Here is a 22,089-nt window from a genome sequence, read left to right as displayed (position 1 = left end):
GGGTGCTGAAGTCGACGTCGCTCTGTTGTCAAAGAGCAGAGGCATCATGCAAATGACTTGCAGGTATGATGAGTGTAAAGATTAGCTCAACTGGTTCCTGGTGATGAGGACGTTAAAGTATATTCAGTGCTTCATATACCCACACTTGCTGTATCATTGCTGTTGTTTAATGTACATTGTCTTCAATGCAAATAACTGAAATGTTGACAGTACTTAAACATACACGTTTATTCAACAAAATTGAAAAATTATTTCCAGGTTTTAAAATAAACCCAAGTGAAATTGTGATAAACAGCATGGTAGGAGATGCATAATTAAGGTTACACGTGTACACTTCCGTGTCCTGTTGAGCTTCATCGTAGTGGTTCACGATTTAGCGTACCTTTGTTCCACAGTGGACTGTTGTCCTATATTGTACAGTGTTGCTTGCATCCATGTGTGTTCAGATGGACTGCGCTGCAGTGTATTATGTTCTAAAAATCGATGCAGCTCTTAACTGTGTTTGGAATCTTAGTGGGCCAGTGCACACTCAGGGCCAAATTCACAACTTGATCAAAAAAGGCCAAAGAGTTTTACCCAATTGTTAATTTTAGACTATTAGCGACCTGGCCACAAATGAAAGCTCAACGAAGTGGCTTATCATCACGTCGAGATTTATAGCAACCAAATACTCTAAACGAGTGTTTATAAATGTGCAGGGGAGAACCGGAGGACCCTGAGAAAAATCCACCCGACCACGGGGAGAACACGCAAACTCCACATACACAGGCATCAGGGTCGGGATCGAACCCACGACCTCCTGTATACCAGGCAGTTAACATCCCACCACCGTGGCAGCACGTTTTCATCAAGAGGATGAAAAGGAACAATAGGTAACACGTGAATTGAGCCCTTCGTGGTCTGGTCTCTGCATCTCTGTGTGGATCACTCGGTGCTTCAGTGTTACGAGTGAGCTATAACCCGTGGCGTTGAAGAGTGCTGCAGTGGAAATCCATCTATCGCGACAAGCTAGTACACCGCCTCGTCCATGTGATCATCACTGTCACCGCCGAAATCCTCTCCATTTTCAAAGTACGACATCACGTAATCTGTTTCCTGCACACACCAAAACGAAGAGATTAGCAAAGGGTGCTTATTTGCATGACAGAATAACTTAGTTTCAGCATATCGTCAGTACCCTTTGACTGGATAATCATGCAGTAAATAGTTGACATTTACTCATTATAATTTTTACCTGGTCCCAGAAGACATACTTATTCATCCTGTATTCTACGTGAGACAAGGTCCAGAAGGCAGGTTCTGCTCTGTGACATCGCAAAGGAGTGTTTGCTGTGGTTCTTCATGCGATATGTATGTATATTGAACTTATTTCGCACCGTACGTAGCCAACCGTGCTAATCGGAAGTGCGGGTGAAGGACAACAAACTCCACACAAAAAGTAGTTCTAAAGAAATTCGTTTTCAATCGATGCGATTTAAAAGTGCATAGCTCCAGTGTCTTCCGAATATTGGAAGGAAGAGCATCCCAGATGGTCACAGAAGCGCATCTGAAAGCGGCCGAAGCAGTGACCATCGTTGTCCGATGACCAGGTAAAGCTGCTGCGAGGACAAACCGTAGTTCACGTTTACTGTGCACAATGCTCCAGCCTGTAACTTTGTGCAGCCAAGCTGGGAGCCATGCTCTGGATGTGAATTGTAATGATTGCTGTTATAATGCCCTTGTTACCAGTTGGTTGTAACGATATCAACATTATTGCTGCCAAGCGATGCGCCGTGTATGTTTACCAGGATTGCCAAAGAGACACCAAACTAGTTAAGAGATGCTTCAAGAATGGTTGAGACAATCCCAGGGCAAAATCCTACCCGCACATTCTCTGATCTATTGTCCTGTTCCCTCAATCGTATATAAACAAAGTCGCACCGTATGCAAACACTTCGTTGAGGTTTAGATGGAGAGGATGGGATAAGACATGACATTAAATCAAACGTTTGCTTCTTGTGACCGAGGGGTTAAAAGCGAAAGGTTTCCTATATAGAAGGAGCTCATCTCAAGTTATACGGATGAGCCTATGTACCACAAAGGTAAAAGTGGTGTGTATTCAACAGCAGTCCCAGAATGGTTTTAATGTTCTGATGACATCACCATACTTGCACATGTTCTGCACACAGGCCTGTGATAGCCGCAAGCTTTAAACACACAAGGTGGTTGTGGCATTTTGTTTAGACAGCAGCAGGACACCATTAAACACAGAGGCGTCAACTCTTCTTGGAAATGAATCATTAGCATTGGTATATTATTTACTAAATAGATTAAATAGATAACAAAATAGATAATCAGGCAACTGTAAGACCCATATTGACGCCAATTATTATTTTATGTTAGGTATTATACAATTTTGCAGAGAACTAGAACCCATATCTTATATACAAGGTACTTCCTGGAAGATTGGCAGTTCAAGCAAGCATGACTGCTAAAGAGACTATTTATGCCAAAACCGGTCCTGAGTTTTCTTCTGAATGTAAGGCTACGTACATTCAGAAGACGTTTGGCATATATCTTTGCAAAAATCCTCGCTTTTGAAAACAGTGCGAACCAAAAAAGGGGCTTGGATGAATGTCCTGTCAAAAGCAGTGACATTCTTATCCCAGGAGAATGCGGGTCTGTTTACAGCACAGGGTAATGAAGGCTAGAGTGGAAATCCAGATGTGTATCACAACTGGTTCTCCCTGGCTTTATAGGGTTTGGCTTAACTGAAATGCACTATGCTGTTATGAAATAATTAATAACAATTTACAGTCCCTTTTTTCAAATGCTACGATGGATGAAAATCTCGATTTAAAGCTTTCGTGACTGCAGGGATTCATATTCTTGGTTCTTTCACACACGTCCGTTTGATTGTGGGCGTTTGTTGACTAAAGTCTACCACGGTGGTTGACGTCGGCTCGTGAAGGGTAGCCTAGGACCGGTTAAAATATCATTCGTTACTGATTTTAACTGTGGCCAGGAATCACACTCAGGTTGTCAGGGTCATATAATACAGTGCACTCACACGTTCCACTAAACTGAATGGTTATTACCCAGTGTGGGTACTCCCAGCTTGCCCAAGATGTCTGGCCAGTGTGGAAGAGTAGGCCAAGTACCATCCAGAGGGAGGCTCTCGAGAGCTCCCTCTCGTGAAGACCCTTCTGCCAGAAGTGGCGTTATCAAGTAAAGGCAGGGCCACACATTTAACTCAAAATAATACATTTATGTACATACATTTCACATGGGAGAGGTTTTCAAACATTATTGACAGAAATAGCATGGCAATTACATGCAAACACTACTTTTAACAAACAGGTGATTAACATTTCCCAGAATAGAAGTGCTCAAATTTAAGTTCTGCAGAGGGCATTAAGTCAAGTTTGCTATAGACCATTGGAAGAAATTGTTGTAACAAGAAGCTTAGATGCCCATAATGCTGCTAAGTCAACGTAAGATTCATATAATATTCCATTCATTATTTCCCTTCACAATACCGGTTTTATTGTAAAGAAAACATTTTGAATGCACATTTAAATGGACTTAAAAAAAAAACACCTTAATTATTTTCACCCATTTGTATGTTTGTAACTCAAGGAGGCAGTTAGTACCGGCGTTGAGGTCTTGGTGAAAGGAATGTTTCTTGGTGCTCACATGGGCAGCTATGGCTGAGCGCTCTCATTGTGTGTGCACATATGTTGAAATCGCACCGTATGTAGCCAACCGTGATAATTGGAGGCGTGGGTGGAAGGACAACGTGGCCAATGCTCTTTAATTCGTCACTTATCCAGTCAAATGTGCGGTTAACTGCACACAAGCGTGGAGAACTCGCACGCTCGCTTGACGTCAAGCGTGGGAAGCGTTTAGTGGTGCGTGCTTTTGACCGTTGATATAAAATAGAAAGCAAGGGTTGCTATGGATTTTGTTAAAATGTCGCATTTATTTTTTTTAAGTTGACAACCTCTTTTTTGTGAGGAAATACATATATCTGTAGGGATATATCTACAAACATATGTTTGGACCGAGACCCATTACAGCAGAATTTAAAATATATCTGCATGTAAATATTGCACAGCGTGCAGAGAAGCTGGTTGCGGGACTACAGGGTGGCCATGTGCACTACTGCGTCACGTGTTGTCCTGATGTCGTTGTCTCAGCACATGCGTCTGCTGCTGCCAGCTATTGGTCTGCAAGGGCCATAGGCTGGTGGAGATTGTTTAGTTTAACACTTAGGCTTTCGACCAATATTACTCATAATAAACGTCGCTATTATTCCCCACAACTTTGCTTTTGTGACCAGGACAGTGATATTTTGAATTGTACCTATTTTCAATGAGAAAACGTGGTGTGCATTTGTGTTATTCATTTACGTAAAGCCCTGCTCACAAAAGCAACGTTTGTGGGGAATAGCCATTTTCTATACTTTTAAGGCATAAGCAATTATAAAATAACACTTACTACCCAGGAACAAAATTCGTGTGTCATATTGTAACTGTTAACAGAAAGCAGTAAATTTCGATTAAAAGCTAATAATAAAATTATAATAACACTAGCAGAAGTACCCGGCGTTGCCCAGGTGAAAAATATATTTCTTAATAACCTTACATATATACACAGATGGGCTGCTACCCCTGCCCCCCCCCCCAGCCACGATCTCCTCGGCCGCTGTGCAGTAATATGTACGGCCTATAGTGTGGTGGGGTGTCGAGGCCTAGTACCGTGCAGAGCCTCCGGCCTCGCCTAAATTGCCCACCCGGCTGAGGCTGGGTACTGGGGCCGTTACCCGCCCCCCCCTCGCGCTACAATAATACTGTCTAATCGCTATAATTTTATTATCTACCGACCCTATAATAGTAATTGCACACATTGGGGTGGGGGGGGAGTGAAGAGGACGTGAAACTTTGATGAATTTACCTCAGAGTCGCGTGTTAATGCGTGCGCATATTTTTAACGGGAATAAAAAATGGCGTCCACCCCGCAGCGAAAGCGTCGCTACCCGTTGCCAGGGGCAACCGCCGTGGAAAACCAAACGAACCAATCGTGTCTCGCAAATCCCTCACATTTCGTCCAATGAAACTGCGTATGGTCCGGCGACACACAGACACACACACAGACAGACAGACAGATTTGCGATTTTATATATATAGATATTTTTAAAGAATACTTTATTATTTCCCTTCTACGTGACTTTACCGAAAGAACCAAAAATAAGAAAGCAGTAACTTCTGAATGTCCATTTACCGTGCATTAGGCTAGGCTTAGAATTCTCTGATCACTGTCGGCTGAGACCATAAAGCAATAAAAGTGTAATTGTGTTAAAGTACAGACAGTAAATAACTAATGAAATAAACTCTAACATTTATATATAAAAAAATAGCCATATGAAAATGGGGGGAAAAAAGATAGTTCTGAGTATAGAAAGAAAAACAATTTCGTAATGCTACAAAAGGAGAAGTATTCCGTAATTCTACAAAAAAATCCATTTACTCTCATCCTAGTGCAGTTCAGGCTGCGTGAAGGCGGCGTTTTGGTGGAGCAAGACATAAAGCGGCGCGGTTCACGCCTTGGTCCACAGTACTCATCCGAAACTTCACCACACGCTAAACTATTTGCGCTTACGTAAAAGAAAAAAAATCCGCGTACTCATTTTTTTTACATGATTTATGGGAGCATTTCCGCAAAGTTGGATTTCCATAAGTCGGGGTCCTTCCGCAACCCAGAAACTTACTGGACTATGAAAATGATTAAGTGTTGACTCAAAAACAGACCCTGATTTGTCCCTGCAACCTCCTGTGAGTGGAGTGCTCTGTCACAGTGCCTATGTCTACTGTCCAACAGAAAAAGTCTACAGCTCAAACCTAACCTAATGAAGGTGTTTTAAACCTATATGGGAGCAAAGTAAAGAGTTAGCAAGTAAATAGACTCTGTTTACATACGACAATGTAGATCAAATGTACCTTGGACCTTGTGTGGCATTTTATTGATGAAAGCAACAGCAATAATGTTTATAACCGGAATAGAATCACGAAGTTAATAGCTACACGAAAATAGCTTGACGCCCCTAAAACCACTTTTTCAAAACTGAAAGTTTGATTTTACGCCACTTTTGCTTTAAAAAGGAACATCAGTCCCATGATTATGCAGTCATTAATTACACGACTACATTGTCTGGCTGGTGCGAAAATCAGTTGGGGCCACGTTGTAGTTCAAACTCAGCATGCTCGGATCTTCAGTGGCATACAGTGGGAGCATTGATTCTCGCTGAAGGTGGCTGCGACTGCATGCATTTTCTCGCTCGGTCACACCAGTTGATATTTGCATTTACTTGTTGCATGCGTTACGGGGAGTGATAAACTTTAATACCAGAGGTAGAGGTGCCGCTCCGCAATTGCTTGCCCGCACCACTGAGGCGTGGCAGAATGGCCTCTGAAACGGAGCCTCTGGATAGACCCTCTAAGATACTATTTTGGCCTACTCTTCCACGTGAGCCAGAAATCTTACAATAAATGGCTGTACCCTTCACTTTACCCCACCACACACAACCCGCTGGTGATCAGCTGCGATGAACCCATTTTTACTTCTGGGCAGACAGAGGTGGGGGATTTAAGAAACGTACCCATTGTTTCAACTGCTGTGCAGGGAGATCTAACCAGAGACCTTTAATAAATAATAATACTGTATTAATAATACCGCATTAATAATACTGACATTAATTTAGCCATATAGGGGAGAGTTTGCGTCAGAGTGGTTAGGGTACTATACTATCAACCCAGCCAACAGAGACGGATTTTTGGCCACAGATAACATCCGTGGTGAGTGATATCTGACCCCTCACAACCCACATATGCTCAAACAAGGTTTATAACCAACAGAATATACATCGTCATTCATCCAGTAGCGAGGTATGAACCTCAACTAAGGTGTTTTGCCAATTCTTAATGTATGAGTGTTTGACATGTGGGAGAAAATCGGAATATCTGGAGGAAATCCATGTGTACAAGTGATAATACTCCAGGCAGCTCCGCAAACACATTCATGGATCAACCACTGTACCGCCATCTCAAGATTACAAAACCTGGGAGTATCCCATCCAACTACGAACCAGGCTAAATGCTGCTTAGCTTCTGAGATCCGATGGGATGATGAGCATGTGTATGTGATTTGGTCATAGTCAAAATAGACTTCAACTATGTTTGGGTTAAATTGCCTCAGATACCACACTAAGTAAAGTCAACACTGTCTGTTGAAAACAAAAGTGACGAAATACTTCCCTCTGCAGAATATAATCGGATAAACCACCTTACAACTCACAGGTCTGTGGGTGATTTGTTGTTCATCAGTGCCCATATAAATAGAACATTTCCAGGTGTGATTATGTTTAGTAAAAGCTTTAAAAATGCTGAACATGCTTGGATCTAAGACAGCGCACCGATCCACCTTACGAGTTTGAAACCATTCCATCAGACGATGATTCATATTGGCATTGGTCCACATAAAGGAAGACTTGGCGCAGAATTTAATTTGACGGCAAGGAGGCATTTTGTATTTTATCCCACCATGACTCACAGTAATGTTATGGAAATGCTACAAACAGCATTTCCTCTGCTTGCCACGTCAACCACACGACATCAGTATGGTGTAAGTCAGGTGTGACATCGAATGAATCCCATAATAAAATACATGCAACAGATATGCTAGATACTTTATTAAATACACTGTTGACTTCTCCACCTACCCTCCTCGTCCCTTCTACCCCAGAGGTCGCAACCGGGTACCCGATACCCGTACCCTACCCGATACCCGGCTACCCGGCCGGGTACGGGTAGGGTACGGGTTCGGCCGGGTACGGGTACCCGTTTGCGACCCTGGTGCGGCCGGGTGGGTACGGGTAAGGAATCAAAACCCGTTTGCGACCTCTGTTCTACCCCCTTGTTTTGTTCCTCTTTCTTTATACCCCCCCCCACCCCATATAAAAACCGACACTCCCGCTCGTGGTGCCCACCTGGATGGGGGCAGGTGAGCGCCCAATTTCCTCCCCTCCCCTAAACCCGGGAGCACCGAATTCGGGGCCTCAGTCCGCGGTCTTTCTGTGCCCCTCCCTTTGTTACAGTTTGTGTTCTGTACCAGGCTCGTGTTGAATGAAAATAAAGAAATAATTTTTAAAAACCCACACCGTTGACATAAATGCACAACTCTCCAGATTATGCCACGTAAAAACCAAACGAGTGTGATGTACGTGGTTTGAACTCCATGCACCTGAAAGAGACCCCCCCCCCCCATCCTCAGGGCTTCACATCAGCGCTGCACCCACGCAGAGCCACTCCTCGCGGCAGCCCCCCAGTCGTACCAACACGTCCGACCTGTTCTTGTGCTCTCGTGTGTGCAACGCTCATTCATTGAAGGAAGCCGCTACAAAAAAAAGAACGCAGGTGCTTGGTCTTGTTTGAATATCACCTGAATACCCACTGCAGGGTATGGCAGTGAAACCAATCATTTCGGATAAATTGAAGTTCAGATGCTATCTCTCAATTCCCAGCACCCAGCGAGAATTAAAGCAGCAATGTACGACTTGCCAGTTCATGGTCGAGCTTCAGTGGCTCCCACAACGCATTGCATTTCCTAACATCGATGGGGTACAAGGGAAGCTCGGTTTATGAGTTGAGGTGTCTCCCTGAATTTTTCACCGTAGAATTATATAGGTTTTGAACTGCGTGGCTGAAACGCTGCAAACGGAGTACTTCTAAACGTACGCTTTTTTACCTGAAGAGAACGAGTGATCTTCAACAACACGTAACAAAAAGCATTGGAAGCAATCACTCACTAGATGTAATCACATGCCTGGGACTCTCTCCAAGATCAGTACAATGGCGTGCTGCCAACGCCATCGCGGACATGTAAACGCTTGGACTACGATACTATATTCAAGCTGATAATTATAATTTTACAACAATGGATGATACCTCTACGACCACCCTGAATTTTTGGGTCACCACACCTGACAGAGTGACAAGGAGCGGCCTGAGGACGACTTGCCAATATAACTCGCTGGCATACCATCGAGAGAGTCCAAGGATGGCTCGCTTATCTGCAAAGTCTCTACACAGAAGCCCTCTCGTGAGTGTGGATTAGAGTGGGTTTAATATAATCGAGCAAATTTACTAAAATATTTACATTGGGAAAAATTATATTAAAAGTATACACGTAATAAAATTGACATGGCGAGACGGCCCATATTACATCGAAGATGGGAATTATATGCAGGGTTTGCAGGACAAATTATTTAAAAGTGTCTGATGGCGTGAGCCAAACAAGATAAAAAGTCGCTTGAACCAAGTGAATCTGAGCGATAATGTGCCAGGTAATGCCACAGCTCATGCTCACCTCTTCAAACTCTTCTTCGTCGAGGACCTCCTCTTCAGCCTCCTCCCCTTCTTCCTTCTCTTCTTCCTCAGCCCCGTCCTCATCTGACGGAGCCTGCTGCTCCTTCTGCTCCAATGTCTGGGAAAACAGCAAGAAGTGTTGGGTGCACGAGTCCTTACCCAGGAGAGATTAATGCAAATTGGAAACATTTTTACTTAATAAGCTGTGTCCTTGGCGTTTTTTTTCGTGGCGTGCTTAAGTCGAAGTGATTTCCTACTCAAATGACCACTGAGGCGGTGTTTGCCTTTTTGTTTACAGCCCTGAGCCAGTGGTGGAAATTACAACATTCATATGGTGGCGCCAAGTCTATCCACAGAACTAATGTTAATTTTCCCACAAAGTGGTATTCATTTTAGCAAACCCGGGGGGGGGGGGTGGTGATTGATTAAATCAACCCCCAATCAAGATTTGAACTTTCAACCTTCCAAACGTGAGCGGCCCGTTCTACCGCTTAATCACCTGGGCAGACTTTTAACCACTTAAAAATACAGCTTCCTGATTTAATCGAGCAGCCATATTCAACGAGTACAGGAATAGCTGTGGGTGTGGATGACCTACTTACCTCCAGATTCTTTAGCATTTCAAGATTTTCTGTTTCTGATGCTTTCTTGGACTTCTCGGGTTTTGGCAACTGTGTCTTAACCACAGCTTTTTCTGACGAAATAAGAGAAAACACATCCACATGCATCCTGCAACAATAATGTTGTATACATTAATGTAAAAATCTAGACGTTAAAGGTGCAAATGCCTGTTTCATGAGGATTGGATGAACATTTGGCAGCAGTGCTTTATATGTACTGTAAGATTATGTTTTAACTAAGCAGTTTCCCAATATAAAAAAATAGCTACAGGGAGAGCTCGCTAAGCGCGACCCCATAGAACGCTGATGCGTTATAGCGATCTTTGTCCTTGAGAAAAATGTTACAAAAATTTTAATAAAAAAATCTAAACAGCGCTTGCGAGTGAGAACACCCCCCCCCCATTATTCGCTCAGCCAATGAGAGCGATGCACGCTGAGGCATCCAGACCCCACCGTCTGCGATTTAATTATCACCGTTCGCGGTCCTGATTATATTTTTTCAAAATCGATTCGTTTAGCCAGATGAGAACTCACGAGACCGGCATAGAGTCTCAGGCTCCACCTCAAAGAAACCTCACTACAAAAACATTTAGACTGAGGGCGTCGCTAAGATCACGGAGGTCCTGGAGTACTTCTCTGAGAATGAGCTGGATTGTTTTGTGCAACAGCTCCCCCCACTGATGCCTTGTAGAATACACTTGTGAGTACACTACATCATACTTACCGATGTTATTATAATAAATTGTAATTTTTACTTGTGAAATATTTACCATTATTAGCACAATTACCGATACTCCCCAATGAAGCCTTCATAAGTTGCTCATACGAAAGAAATACCGCTGTTGGGAACGCATCCCTATATATCTACAATGACCCCATTTAGGGTCGATTTGATTCGCGCTCCCATCTCTAGGAACGCATCTTGAGCGCTAAGCGAGGTCTGCCTGTATACGGTAAAAATTATCTACTCAAGAAAACAATTCGGGGTCCCTCTATCGGAGGCCCTTCCGCCAGCAGTGCCACGTCGGGCTGCACCTTTGCCTTTTCCAGGGACTCCTCTACTTACGAACAAGTTGTGTTCCAGGTTCGTCAGTCGATTTATTCGTAAGTCCACTTCTGTCGATTCCGAACATGTTGTATGGCATGTACACTAAACACGGGGAATGGCTTTAAAAGTTGTATAAAATCCTGTAGATGCCACTAGTTCTTCACGTTCTGCAGATGTAGATGACACCACCGCCATCTATTGTGCGGCGGTTGAATTTACAACTCTCGGTCCAGAACAGGCAACAGGACATAGACAGGTTTGTTCGTATCTCTGAAAGTTCGGAAGTGGAATGTTCGTAAACAGAGGAGTCCCTGTACTAACATTCACGTGATGTTTCAGTAAAGCAATGCAGGGCACTACTTTTTTTCCGTGGCAGGCACTTTGATGAAGACTCAGATAAGCAGCAATGGCTGAGTGAGTTGTTTTAACTATAATTCTATTATTACACCGAGCGTCACGTGACGGTGGCTGTCATCATGCAAACCCAAAACCAGCTGCTCGGAGATGAGATTAGCTGACAACGAGGTGATGCAACCACACGTGTGGTACACACACCACCTGCTGGGGAAGTGTGGTGTTTCCTGTACGAGCCAGGACACAAAGTCGGTTTGTGATAGGCTGCCTAAGTGTGTTCCTTATATACGGGCAAAGGATGTGTCCTCCACATGCAGAAACACCCATTTAGAAACTGGGAAAAAATATTCCAAAAGAGGATCATACCGAAGAGGCGTTGATACTCAGTGGGACTCAGTGGGACTCCATGGACGATGTACTGCATTAGAGAACTATTGATGTGGTTTACAGATGGTCAACTTTGATGCACAATTAGGATTTGAATAGCGGATTTGGAGTATGGAGTTAGGTGCTAAATTGTCTACACGTCCACTGCCATAATCCTCAATGATAATAATCTATTTTTTTTTATTCTGGAATATATGAATTATTATATTTATGTACATACCCCTGGAATAAGATGAGAGTCATGTTAGTGAAGCTTCAGATTTCACATTTAAAATAAAATAATGAAAGCTCCCAGACAAGATGGAATAACTCTGGACATCATCAAAAAAGCGTGCCAATCTGTTAGATCAAAATTAGCAGACCTTTTTACTAAATATTGAAACAGAAATAAGGTAATCTCTTTCAATATTCGATTGATGAAGAAAAACCAAGCTGAGTTAAATCGTTACAGACACATTAGCCTAATATAATACATTAATAAACTGTTTACAAAGATCATTGACAACCAAAAAATGGACAATTTAGAAGCCAACCCTCCATGTGAGTAAGCTGATTTTATAAAAGTGTTTTCTACCATTGGCAACATACTTTTGAGTTCACACAAGCCAAATGAATACCAGATATCACTATGCCTGGCATTTGTAGACTACAAAAACTAAAGCAGTTAATCAACCTCTCACAAATCAAGGCCTTAATAAATGACGAATAGACATTTTCTAAATCACTTGTAAGGATTGAACAGCTACAATGCGTTTTATTTTATTTATGTTAAATATTAGAGACATAATACTCATGTATATCCTCTTGTTAATCCACTGCTGATTGAATGCCCCTCCCCCCACCACTGACACAAAAGTGTTAGTGGTGGGGGTCATATGCCCAGAGTTCACCACGTTGGCCAGTACAGGTTGATAAAGGGGGGGGGGGGGGGGCAGAAAGAGTTCAACCATCGCTCATGACCGATGTTAGCCGGGGATGGGAATCAAACTCAGGTGGACGGATTCACAGTGCAGGACACGCCGTCTCTACGATGGACGACCACTGCAGCGATGGAGCGATGAAATTAGTTAACGTGCAAGAGCGCGATGATTTATGGCAATGCAAGACCGTGAGGGACGGCTACAACATAAACCGATCTAGCAGCGGACAGATCGTGGCAGATGAAAATGATCACAATCATCATCATGGGATAACCATTGCGATCATCATTTCCATTATCATACTTAACATCAGGCCATGCATGACTATTACAGCAGTCGTGCTCAAGACTGCATATCATGACGAATTGGACCAGTGATTGTGATGGGGCTGCACTTGGCCTTACCCCTTGCTTCATTATTCAAGGGAAAATGTAGACAAAAAATGTTATTCATGAAAATATTACAAATATTGTAATCTCAAGTATCATAATTCTAACTCACCATAAATCGTGCAATGCACACACATTTTCACAACTGTTTTGCTGTCACATGATGGTTTTAAAAGGTAATATTTTACCCCCATACTTGGTGTTACATTTGTCAAATTACTGATAACAAATTCAATTGACCATTAAACCCATTTGACCCACTAAAATACAGATATCTCTGTAGTTTGGAACACATATCGGACGTGAATCTGCGTGTAACAAATCTTAACATCACTCGCATTATCATATTTGTCGATCGCTGCAAATCAGATCAAGTAAGCAAGCATGGACTATTTCATCTCATCAGCCAAGTAAACAATAAGTTGCCAATTAGGACATCTTGTTCTCAAATATGTCTGCCGACTTCCTCTTAACCTTTAATTTATTGATAACAGACGGCCAATCTGCAGATCACAATGAAATGCGGGTCCAACTGAGCCTTTTACATGACACAAGTCACAGATAAGAAGCCCAGAGGTAGAAATTCTACTGTCATCTCTTAGACCAGTGGTTCTCAATCTTTTTCGGCTACTGTACCCCTTGCTGAATTTTGTTTCAACTGAGTACCCCCTTGTCTGACCAACATGGTTCTGAGAAACAGATGGATGAGTAACGAACTTCAATATTTTAACCAATTGTCAATTTTGTGAGATGTCCTCACTAGCTAGTAACTGGAAGCGAATACAAAAAATGAACGGACACTATGCATGTATGACGTGATTTGTTCATGCTAGCTGGTTTCTCTTGGAAACCACATTGTTTATGATCAATGAGTTTAGAAAGGTCTATTATATCATTCTAGGTTAACATATGGATTTTTATTTTATCCTGGTTATTTTATATTGGCAGAGTCATACACAATTATTCACCAATGACTCTCATATATTAATATTTATAAATCACTTCACGTACCCTCTGGGACATTGCCACGTACCCCCCGGAGTCCGTGTCCCTCTAGTTGAGAACCACTGTCTTAGAGCATAGAGTCGCTACAACATTAATAAAAGTTGGAGACTCACTGGCTTTGGTCGCCTTCCGGACTTGTATCCTCAGCTCTCTGGGCAACAGTCTCCAGTCTGACAGAGATCAACGTTCACTTTTAAACAGAGGGTTGAAAATCAGTCACTGACATAGAGGATAAGCACCGAGGTGCTAGAGGGTGAGAGACATGCACAGGGAGTGAATGGTTTATGTGAGAATTCAGTAATTTCAAAATATCACACGCATAGCCATCACTCACAACTGATGTTAGCCAGGGCCACGAATCAAACTCAGGTGGCTGGGTTCACAGTGCAGGACACGCCGTCTCTACGATGGACGACCACTGCAGTGATGGAGCGATGACATTATTTCATGTACTAGAGTGAAATTATTTATGAAAATGCAAGACCATCCGGGATGGCTGCAACGTGGACTGATCTAGCAGTTCAAACGCTGGTCTTGCTAGTCACAAGCGAACGCACAGTAAAAATATATAACAACCCTATAAGATGAAGGACGAGCAATTCCCAATGCAAGAAATGCCATCATCCTTGGGGACAGACTGGATGATGAAGGTGACACCACAATACCAAGGTTTTAAAGCTTTGTATATTAAATTCCTCTGTTGAAGCTGGAAGATGTAATTACCACATTCAGTGTTAGTGTGAGCTTGTACAATGTAGGAGTCATGGCTTGCATTAAACACTCCTTTAAGCAGTTCAATCTATGAATTATTGAGATATATATCATAATATACAGGACTCTGATGTGGTCAGGAGATGGTAGTATATGTTTTTCACACAGGTTTCTCACGTTTGTGTGAGAATTTCTCAGTGTTATTACTCTGTATGCATGTTTTAATCAAGAGGATATGGCCAAACATCCAGATGTAAGACTCCTGAAAAAGTATTTTTACTGAAAAAGAACAATTTATTAGGCAATTGTCCATAATTTGGTTTATATTAATTCATCATTTGCCTGACATTTGGTCCATCCTGACAGTGGCTTTTGGCTATCCATCAAACAAAGATGGCCACTGCATTGTGTGCTTTCAGATGCGCCTCTGCGGCCGTCTGGAATGCTCTTCCTTCCGATATTAGGAAGCCACTGGAGCGATGCACTTTTAAATCTATATGGGTGATTTATTTCATTTGAATAGCTTTTTGTGTTTAGTGTGCTGTTCTCCCCCGCACCTCTAATTAGCACAGTTGGCTACATATGGTGTGAAAGCAGTTCAGCATGCATACATACATTTAATTTTCCAGATTTATAACCAGATTTTTATACCACAACGACTTCCAATACAAAGACCCACAAGCACAGTGTCTTTTAACTGGGTAGCTATTCACATTACATAAGTTGAAAAACATTTGTATTAAGACAGGGCATGCATTGTGGGTGCTTTTGTCTGAGAAGCCTTTTCATTACCATACTGCACAAGATACGATCGTGAAGGTAGGTTACAAGCAACAGTGAAGCCCCACTATTTGTCATGGCGAGGTAATGCAGAAGGCATGCAGGGACATCACCTGGGGCCCAGTCTATGGCATTATCGGCAGGTCCTTTACTCTGGTACTTGTCAGAATACCGCTCAATATCTGCAGAATCGCAATAAAGAGGTAAAAAACACATTTTCATTAACATAACGTAAACAAAATATACAAAAACATTTTTTATGGAACTTGGAAACATCTAAACAAATGTGAATTGTGAAATATGTTTATAAGGTAACTTTCCAGCTGCCCAGAGCTTGCATGCAAAGCACATTTGTCTATTGGAAGGTTTTTGGTCCAACTCAAGCATAGCAGGTCTATGAGCAACTCATGATCTTGGAGACATACTTGCACAGTCAATTATCACCAGGAGTTCTTCAGAACCAACTTTGCAAAAGGGTATATAATTCCCAGGTAATGTTTAACATTGCCAGACAATTATGGTATGCCAACTATCAAACCAATGTGAACCATCTTATTAAAAAATACGCTAACTAGCATGATCTCTTGCTGAGGGCAGAACTTAACATACTTGTGGCCACCTGGGTAAACAAATACGTTTGCACCCCTCAAGTTCACCAATGAAAGAGGTGTCCATCTCGTTTCTTTGTGGCTGTTTCTGTGTCCTCACTGTGTCCTCTCACCCCTTACAGCTCTATGCTGTGGGTGGTAGCAGTAATTGGCCAACCCTGAAGACCAGGCCTAATTCAGCTGTCACGTAACATTTAATATACAGTAAAACCTTGGATTGTGAGCATAATTCGTTCCGGAAACGTGTTTGTGATCCAAAGCACTCGTATATCAAATCACTCGTATATCAGTTGTGATCACGTGATGCTCGGCAGACAAAGCGTATACACGTACTACTCGTATTGCAAGACCTCGCTCGTTTATCAAATTATTATTTACTTAAAAATGTTGCTCATCTTGCAAAACACTCGCAGACCAAGTTACTCGCAATCCAAAGTTTTACTGTATAGCTTTTTTTTCTTTAATCATCTCATTAATGTCAACACCTCTCAACAAGACTTAGCAACTTTAAAATATATACATATATCATATTGTGGGCCCTCCCTCAACACTTTTACGTTGCTCTTTATGCATTGAGCAACACAAGATTAATATTGCAAAACAGATCGAACACTGTGGTACATATTATTATAGATTCGCAAATCTTCCCTACTGATGTATGCAATGGTCAAATCGAATTTGCCTCATTCCATCAAACTATTGCGAGTAATTCCACCTGGGCTCATGACCCGAAGACTGAGAACCCATTAATATGCTTTAACACCTTGTATACCCCAGAACCTCTCTGTGTAAATATCTGCAGGGGATGAGCTTATGCATGTTACTTGGTGCGACATTTCAAAAGAGCAGCGGTGATTCTACCGAATGACAGCCATGGGGCCGGGCGAGCACGACTCTTACCTTTCTTGCGCTCGGCGGGCTTGATGAAGTAGGGCAGGTTCTTCATGGCGCCGCGCAGCTCCTGTTTGAGTGCGAGCAAGTAGTCGGTCTCCTCCCCCGCGAGCAGCGGCAGCGGACGGTACTCCAGAGGCTGCCGGCAACAGAGACAGCGGCTCAAGGAGTGATAGAGTGAAAGCCCGGTGTACGTCGGGGATGCATTCCTGTAAGGTGCTACGACGAATATCGATTTTGCATACATTTTTTCGATATCGCCAAAATACTGTTCTTAAATTATATATTGGACTCTACAGTAGTTTTTTTTAATGTAGTGCGTGTACAAGATAGGAGGAGGTGAGAAAGGATGGATGCTGTGAGCGACATAAGATTGGGGTTGAAGCGATGCAGATCAGTTAGCGGTATTAATAAAGTGATAACGTATTTACAAAACGACGTGAAAGGGGGAGACATAAATGTGGGTATTACATCATTTCATTGGGCTACAAATTCATGTAAACATTTCACAAAAGTAATTACAAACTGAAAAAAGAGAATAAACGTGTTATTTTGTACATGACTACTTATCAATAAATCACAAAACTGTCAATTCAAATGTGTTTTAACCTAAATGTATTTCTCGCTTTTAAAACATTTGACAAAGGGGTTGTAAGTAATTACTGAGGAGTCAAACTATTTAACAAGGAAATGCAGAGATATAGACCCAATAAGATAGCGACACTGAGGACACCATATGAACAGTGAAGGTAAAGGGTTCGACAAACGAGTAAGATCGACATATGTTTGACACATAAAAGTGAATACATAGAGACAATTATAATCTGTGAAGACAGTGATACACACACAGATAAATAAATGGATGCTTTGACGAGTACAGACAAAGCATCACCCCGTTATAGAAACACAACACAAACAGAACATGGAGACAGCACAGACAACAGCCGTCATTCCCCACGAAGTGGCAGTGATGTCACCATGGTGCCTGTGCCAGGCCAGGTGCACTTTGAAGCCACGTGAAGTGTTGAAGGCTCGCTGACAGGTCACAGGACAGAACCAGGTGCCATAGCCTGACTGACTGAGATGAATGGCAGATGATGCATCCGAATTTACTCAGCTTCGGACAGCTGAAGAGACCGAGCTGCAAGATGCTACAACTGTGCAAAGAGCAACGGGGTGCGAGTGAACGAATAACCGCTGGCTTTCGCACCGGGAAGAGCGGCGGTGGCTGCAGCGTGGGTGGAGGAAGTGCTTCTCCTTTGGCGAATCCAATGGCCTCGATGTTGAAGGTCATCTGGCCCCGTCCTCTTCCCCGCCCCGCCATCGCGAGTGATGTGGCAAGTCACCCGACGCGAGCCACTCTTCGACGGGCTTCTCACCTCTTACATCTGTCCCCGCCTGAAACGCACAGCAGATTGCAAAGATGTGTGTTACATAAAGAAAAAAACACACTCCCGATGTTTTTTTTGCTGAAGGGTCTTTTAATTGAATTCCCTAAAAAAATATCTCCCCACCGTATCATTCATAGCTAACTTCAAGCGTGTGCTTTTAGTTGGCTGTTTGAGATTGATTTTAAGTCGTAGCGTAATAGAAAAATAGATTTTCATGGAATGTTTATTCTGCAGTTATGAATATACACTTTCATTTACTTAAAAATCCATTTTATTGTTTTGAGATTCGAAATATTGACCCTACGCGGTAATTTCCAACAAAGCTAATTCATTGTTTTTCAAATAGTCAGAATATCTGACATTTCCAGGTAACGCACGAGGGTGTGGTAAAGATGAGCAAATGCAGTGCCTTACCAATTAGCACGCTGGCCAGTGACAACTTTGAAGCACTGTGCATCTACATTAAATTACATTGGAGTTCTCATTCAGAGTAATCGGTCGTCTCTGCGGTCATTACGTCACCAATGTAAAACGAATTTATCCCAGCCAACTTTTGTTCCGAGACTTAATTTTCCATTGATATCGTCGATTTCTATTTGGTTTTTGCCCTGATGTATATTTCATTCATTTTCTTTTATTGTACTGCTTTGTCATTTTGGTTATCCAGGTTACTCTTACAAATTAGGCTATTCTCTGGTCTCTTGGATTATCAACTCGTAAAAAAGAACGTTTAGCCAATCGTGCTACTCAGAGGTGATGTAAAGTGGATGTCTAAGAACGTATGGGGCATTGTCTAAGAGCAATGGGCCACACTCCCCAAAACAAGGGCCTAATAGGCCAACTTTTCGCACTTTCTTTCCTATGGCAGCTGATGTAGACGCAGAACAACAGCTACAATTTCACATTCAGGTGGTCAAGCGAGACAACAGCATCAGGAGCAGCGGAGTGTATCGCTGCGATGTCTCCTTCGTATTTGTGGATCAGACATTTGTTGTATGGCCTGTTCTGGGTGACCAAAGTCGCACACTGGAGAGTTTTTAATTTTACACGCCCATCAGGAATCCGAATATGCCATCGTTTGTGTGGATGCGGTTTAGGGTGGACCATGAGCTTTGTGGAAGATCAAACCCAGCGATATTTTGCGGTGAGTCTTTCACAAGGTGCTTGTTTGCGAGTTCTTTTGAACTCCCATTTCCACACTAACCCGGCATAATGTTGAGTAGCGACGTGCATCTGACATGGTTGCGAGTTCACCTGGTGTAAGAAGTTAATGACATTACATGTAACGTGACTCTCGCCTCGTATGGGCTTTCGCCTGTTTATAAGACAGTACGCGTGTCCTGTATGTGGCGGGACCACCTGGCGATTGGCCGAGTTCATAAGGAGGTCACGTAATGAGTTCACGAGCTAAGGGACCGTCCATAAATGACGTCACGCGATTTTTGACCCCCCCCCTTCCGTCACATGGCGTCACAAAAAGTCAGGCCCCCCTCAAATATGACGTCACAAAGCTCTGCCCCCCCCCCCCCAGGTGCGTGACGTCATTTATGGACTGCTCCCAAATGAAAAATTCACGTGGTTGATAAGTTAATCTGGTTGTGACGAGGTATGCGTTTGATATTCGGTGAGCGCACCTGGACAGCTTTGCAAAAGAGCTTTATAGCTTATCGGATTCCTCCAGTACATTTCGATTATGAAAACAGTGTCACGTGTTGATAACGAGAGCACGCGTCTAACGAGGCGATATGCACGCGTCATTCAGGGTGCAAATTCCAGTCGTGCGGTGGGAGCACGTGCTTGGTAACGAGGTGAGGGCACGTGTATAACGTGGGTCACGTGTTAATGAAAGCACGTGTCTAACGAGGTAGCAGCACGTGTCTAACGAGGTAGCAGCACGTGTCTAACGAGGTAGCAGCACGTGTCTAACGAGGCGAGTTACGTGTTGACATGAAAGCGGTTCTTTTACGCGGTGGAACGCGTGCTGCGAGATCACGTGTCTGTATAACGAGGTGAGATCACGTGTCTGTATGACGAGGTGATGAGATCACGTGTCTGTGTGACGAGGTGACGAGATCACGTGTCTGGGTGACGAGGTGAGGAGATCACGTGTCTGGGTGACGAGATCACGTGTCTGTGACGAGGTGATGAGATCACGTGTCTGGGTGACGAGGTGACGAGATCACGTGTCTGGGTGACGAGATCACGTGTCTGTATAACGAGGTGATGAGATCACGTGTCTGGGTGACGAGGTGATGAGAGCACGTGTCTGTGTGACGAGGTGATGAGAGCACGTGTCTGTATAACGAGGTGATGAGATCACGTGTCTGGGTGACGAGGTGATGAGAGCACGTGTCTGTATAACGAGGTGGTGAGATCACGTGTCTGGGTGACGAGGTGATGAGAGCACGTGTCTGTATAACGAGGTGATGAGAGCACGTGTCTGTGTGACGAGGTGAAGAGATCACGTGTCTGTATGACGAGGTGGCCCGTGCAACGAGAGTTGCGAGCGCACCGCAGCAGTCGATGTGGAGCCGCCACCGCTGCCGCCTTTCCCCTTTCACCCGGACGCGAACACCCCGCCCCCACCCGCCCCCACCCGGCTGTCGCCCCGCCCCCACCCGGCTGTCGCCCCGCCCACACCGTCCTCTCGCCCCGCCCCCACCCACCTCTAAAGTATATGTACTGTATTTCGATTTAAAGCTTTCGTGACTGCAGGCATTCATCTTCTTGGTTCTTTCGGTAAAGTCACGTAGAATGAAAATAATAAATAATACAAATAAAACATAATAAAACAGGTCTGTATGTTGAAATTCTTTCGCACCCTATGTAGCCAACGGTGCTAAGGGTCCGTCCATAAATGACGTCACGCGATTTTGGACGATTTTTGACCCCCCCCCCCTAGTCACACGGCGTCACAAAAAGTCAGAGCCCCCCTCAAATATGACGTCACAAAGCTCTGCCCCCCACCCCCCCAAAAAAGAAAACATGCCTCAAATCGCTTTAAACTATTGTCATTGTAGTGCGTATTTAATGTGGCGCTGCACTGTGATGTTGTAGGAGAAGACATTTATTAAAAAGTCTATTTAATAAAGTAGAACGTGTTGTCTACAAATGTCTGACCCCCCCCTCTAGGTGCGTGACGTCATTTATGGACGGCCCCGTAGCGAGCACCTATGAAATCCTGCACGGCACACGAGAGGGTGGGTGGCCAGCACCATGCCCGGCCGCCTTTGTCTCTCCAGTGGCGATGTTTGCACACCGCATCACGTACTCAGTTGAGGCTGAGTCGACCTAGGGGAGGCTTAGGACCGGTTCAGATAATCGTCACTGGTGTCGGCCGTGAGCGGGAATCGAACTCGTGTCACCAGGATTACCAAAACACACACACACGTGTCAGGAAGCTCTGCCCCATCCACTCCTGACAAAGTGGGCGGGGTCAATAGGTCAGGGTGGAGGAGGGGCGTTGGAGTGGGGGCGGAACGCTCGGGTGGAAGAGGGGCGGGGTTACCCCCTGGGAGTGGAGTCATCACAGGGGGCGTGTCCCCCGAGGGGGGGAAGGGGCGTGGTTACCCTCTGGGGGGTGG

At 43.7% G+C, this 22,089-nt stretch overlaps 1 protein-coding gene across 2 annotated transcripts; it reads right to left on the bottom strand.

Annotated features, from left to right (window-relative positions):
- Window positions 1–213: 213 nt before the first annotated feature.
- Window positions 214–21,083, bottom strand: POLR3GL (RNA polymerase III subunit GL). Of its 2 annotated transcripts, none has more exons than XM_078621286.1 (8): window positions 21,018–21,083; window positions 18,325–18,512; window positions 17,124–17,253; window positions 15,729–15,797; window positions 14,238–14,294; window positions 10,004–10,095; window positions 9,403–9,519; window positions 214–1,095 (listed from the first exon to the last, which is right to left on the bottom strand). In XM_078621286.1, the coding sequence occupies exons 2-8, from the start codon at window positions 18,436–18,438 to the stop codon at window positions 1,009–1,011; spliced, it is 666 nt and encodes a 221-aa protein (XP_078477412.1). In that variant the 5' UTR covers window positions 18,439–18,512; window positions 21,018–21,083; the 3' UTR covers window positions 214–1,008. The 2 variants fall into 2 exon arrangements, with proteins under 2 accessions (XP_078477412.1, XP_078477416.1); XM_078621290.1 differs by having other exon boundaries at window positions 20,971–21,064.
- Between the last annotated feature and the right edge of the window lie 1,006 nt (window positions 21,084–22,089).

This window comes from Lampetra planeri, chromosome 3 (genome assembly GCF_965212315.1).
Source record: "Lampetra planeri chromosome 3, kcLamPlan1.2.h2, whole genome shotgun sequence".
NCBI lineage: Eukaryota > Metazoa > Chordata > Hyperoartia > Petromyzontiformes > Petromyzontidae > Lampetra > Lampetra planeri.
The sequence above is the reverse complement of the archived record's forward strand: the minus strand, read 5'-3'. Positions and strand labels throughout refer to the sequence as shown.

What these genes read in the sequence shown, in the direction of transcription:
- POLR3GL (XM_078621286.1), bottom strand. Translation starts at nt 18,438, where the DNA reads ATGGCGGGGCGGGGAAGAGGACGGGGCCAGATGACCTTCAACATCGAG. An exon ending in CCGGAAGGCGACCAAAGCCA is followed by an intron (nt 10,096 to 14,237) that starts GTGAGTCTCCAA and finishes TTATTTCGTCAG; the next exon opens with AAAAAGCTGTGGTTAAGACA. An exon ending in AAATGCTAAAGAATCTGGAG is followed by an intron (nt 9,520 to 10,003) that starts GTAAGTAGGTCA and finishes CTGTTTTCCCAG; the next exon opens with ACATTGGAGCAGAAGGAGCA.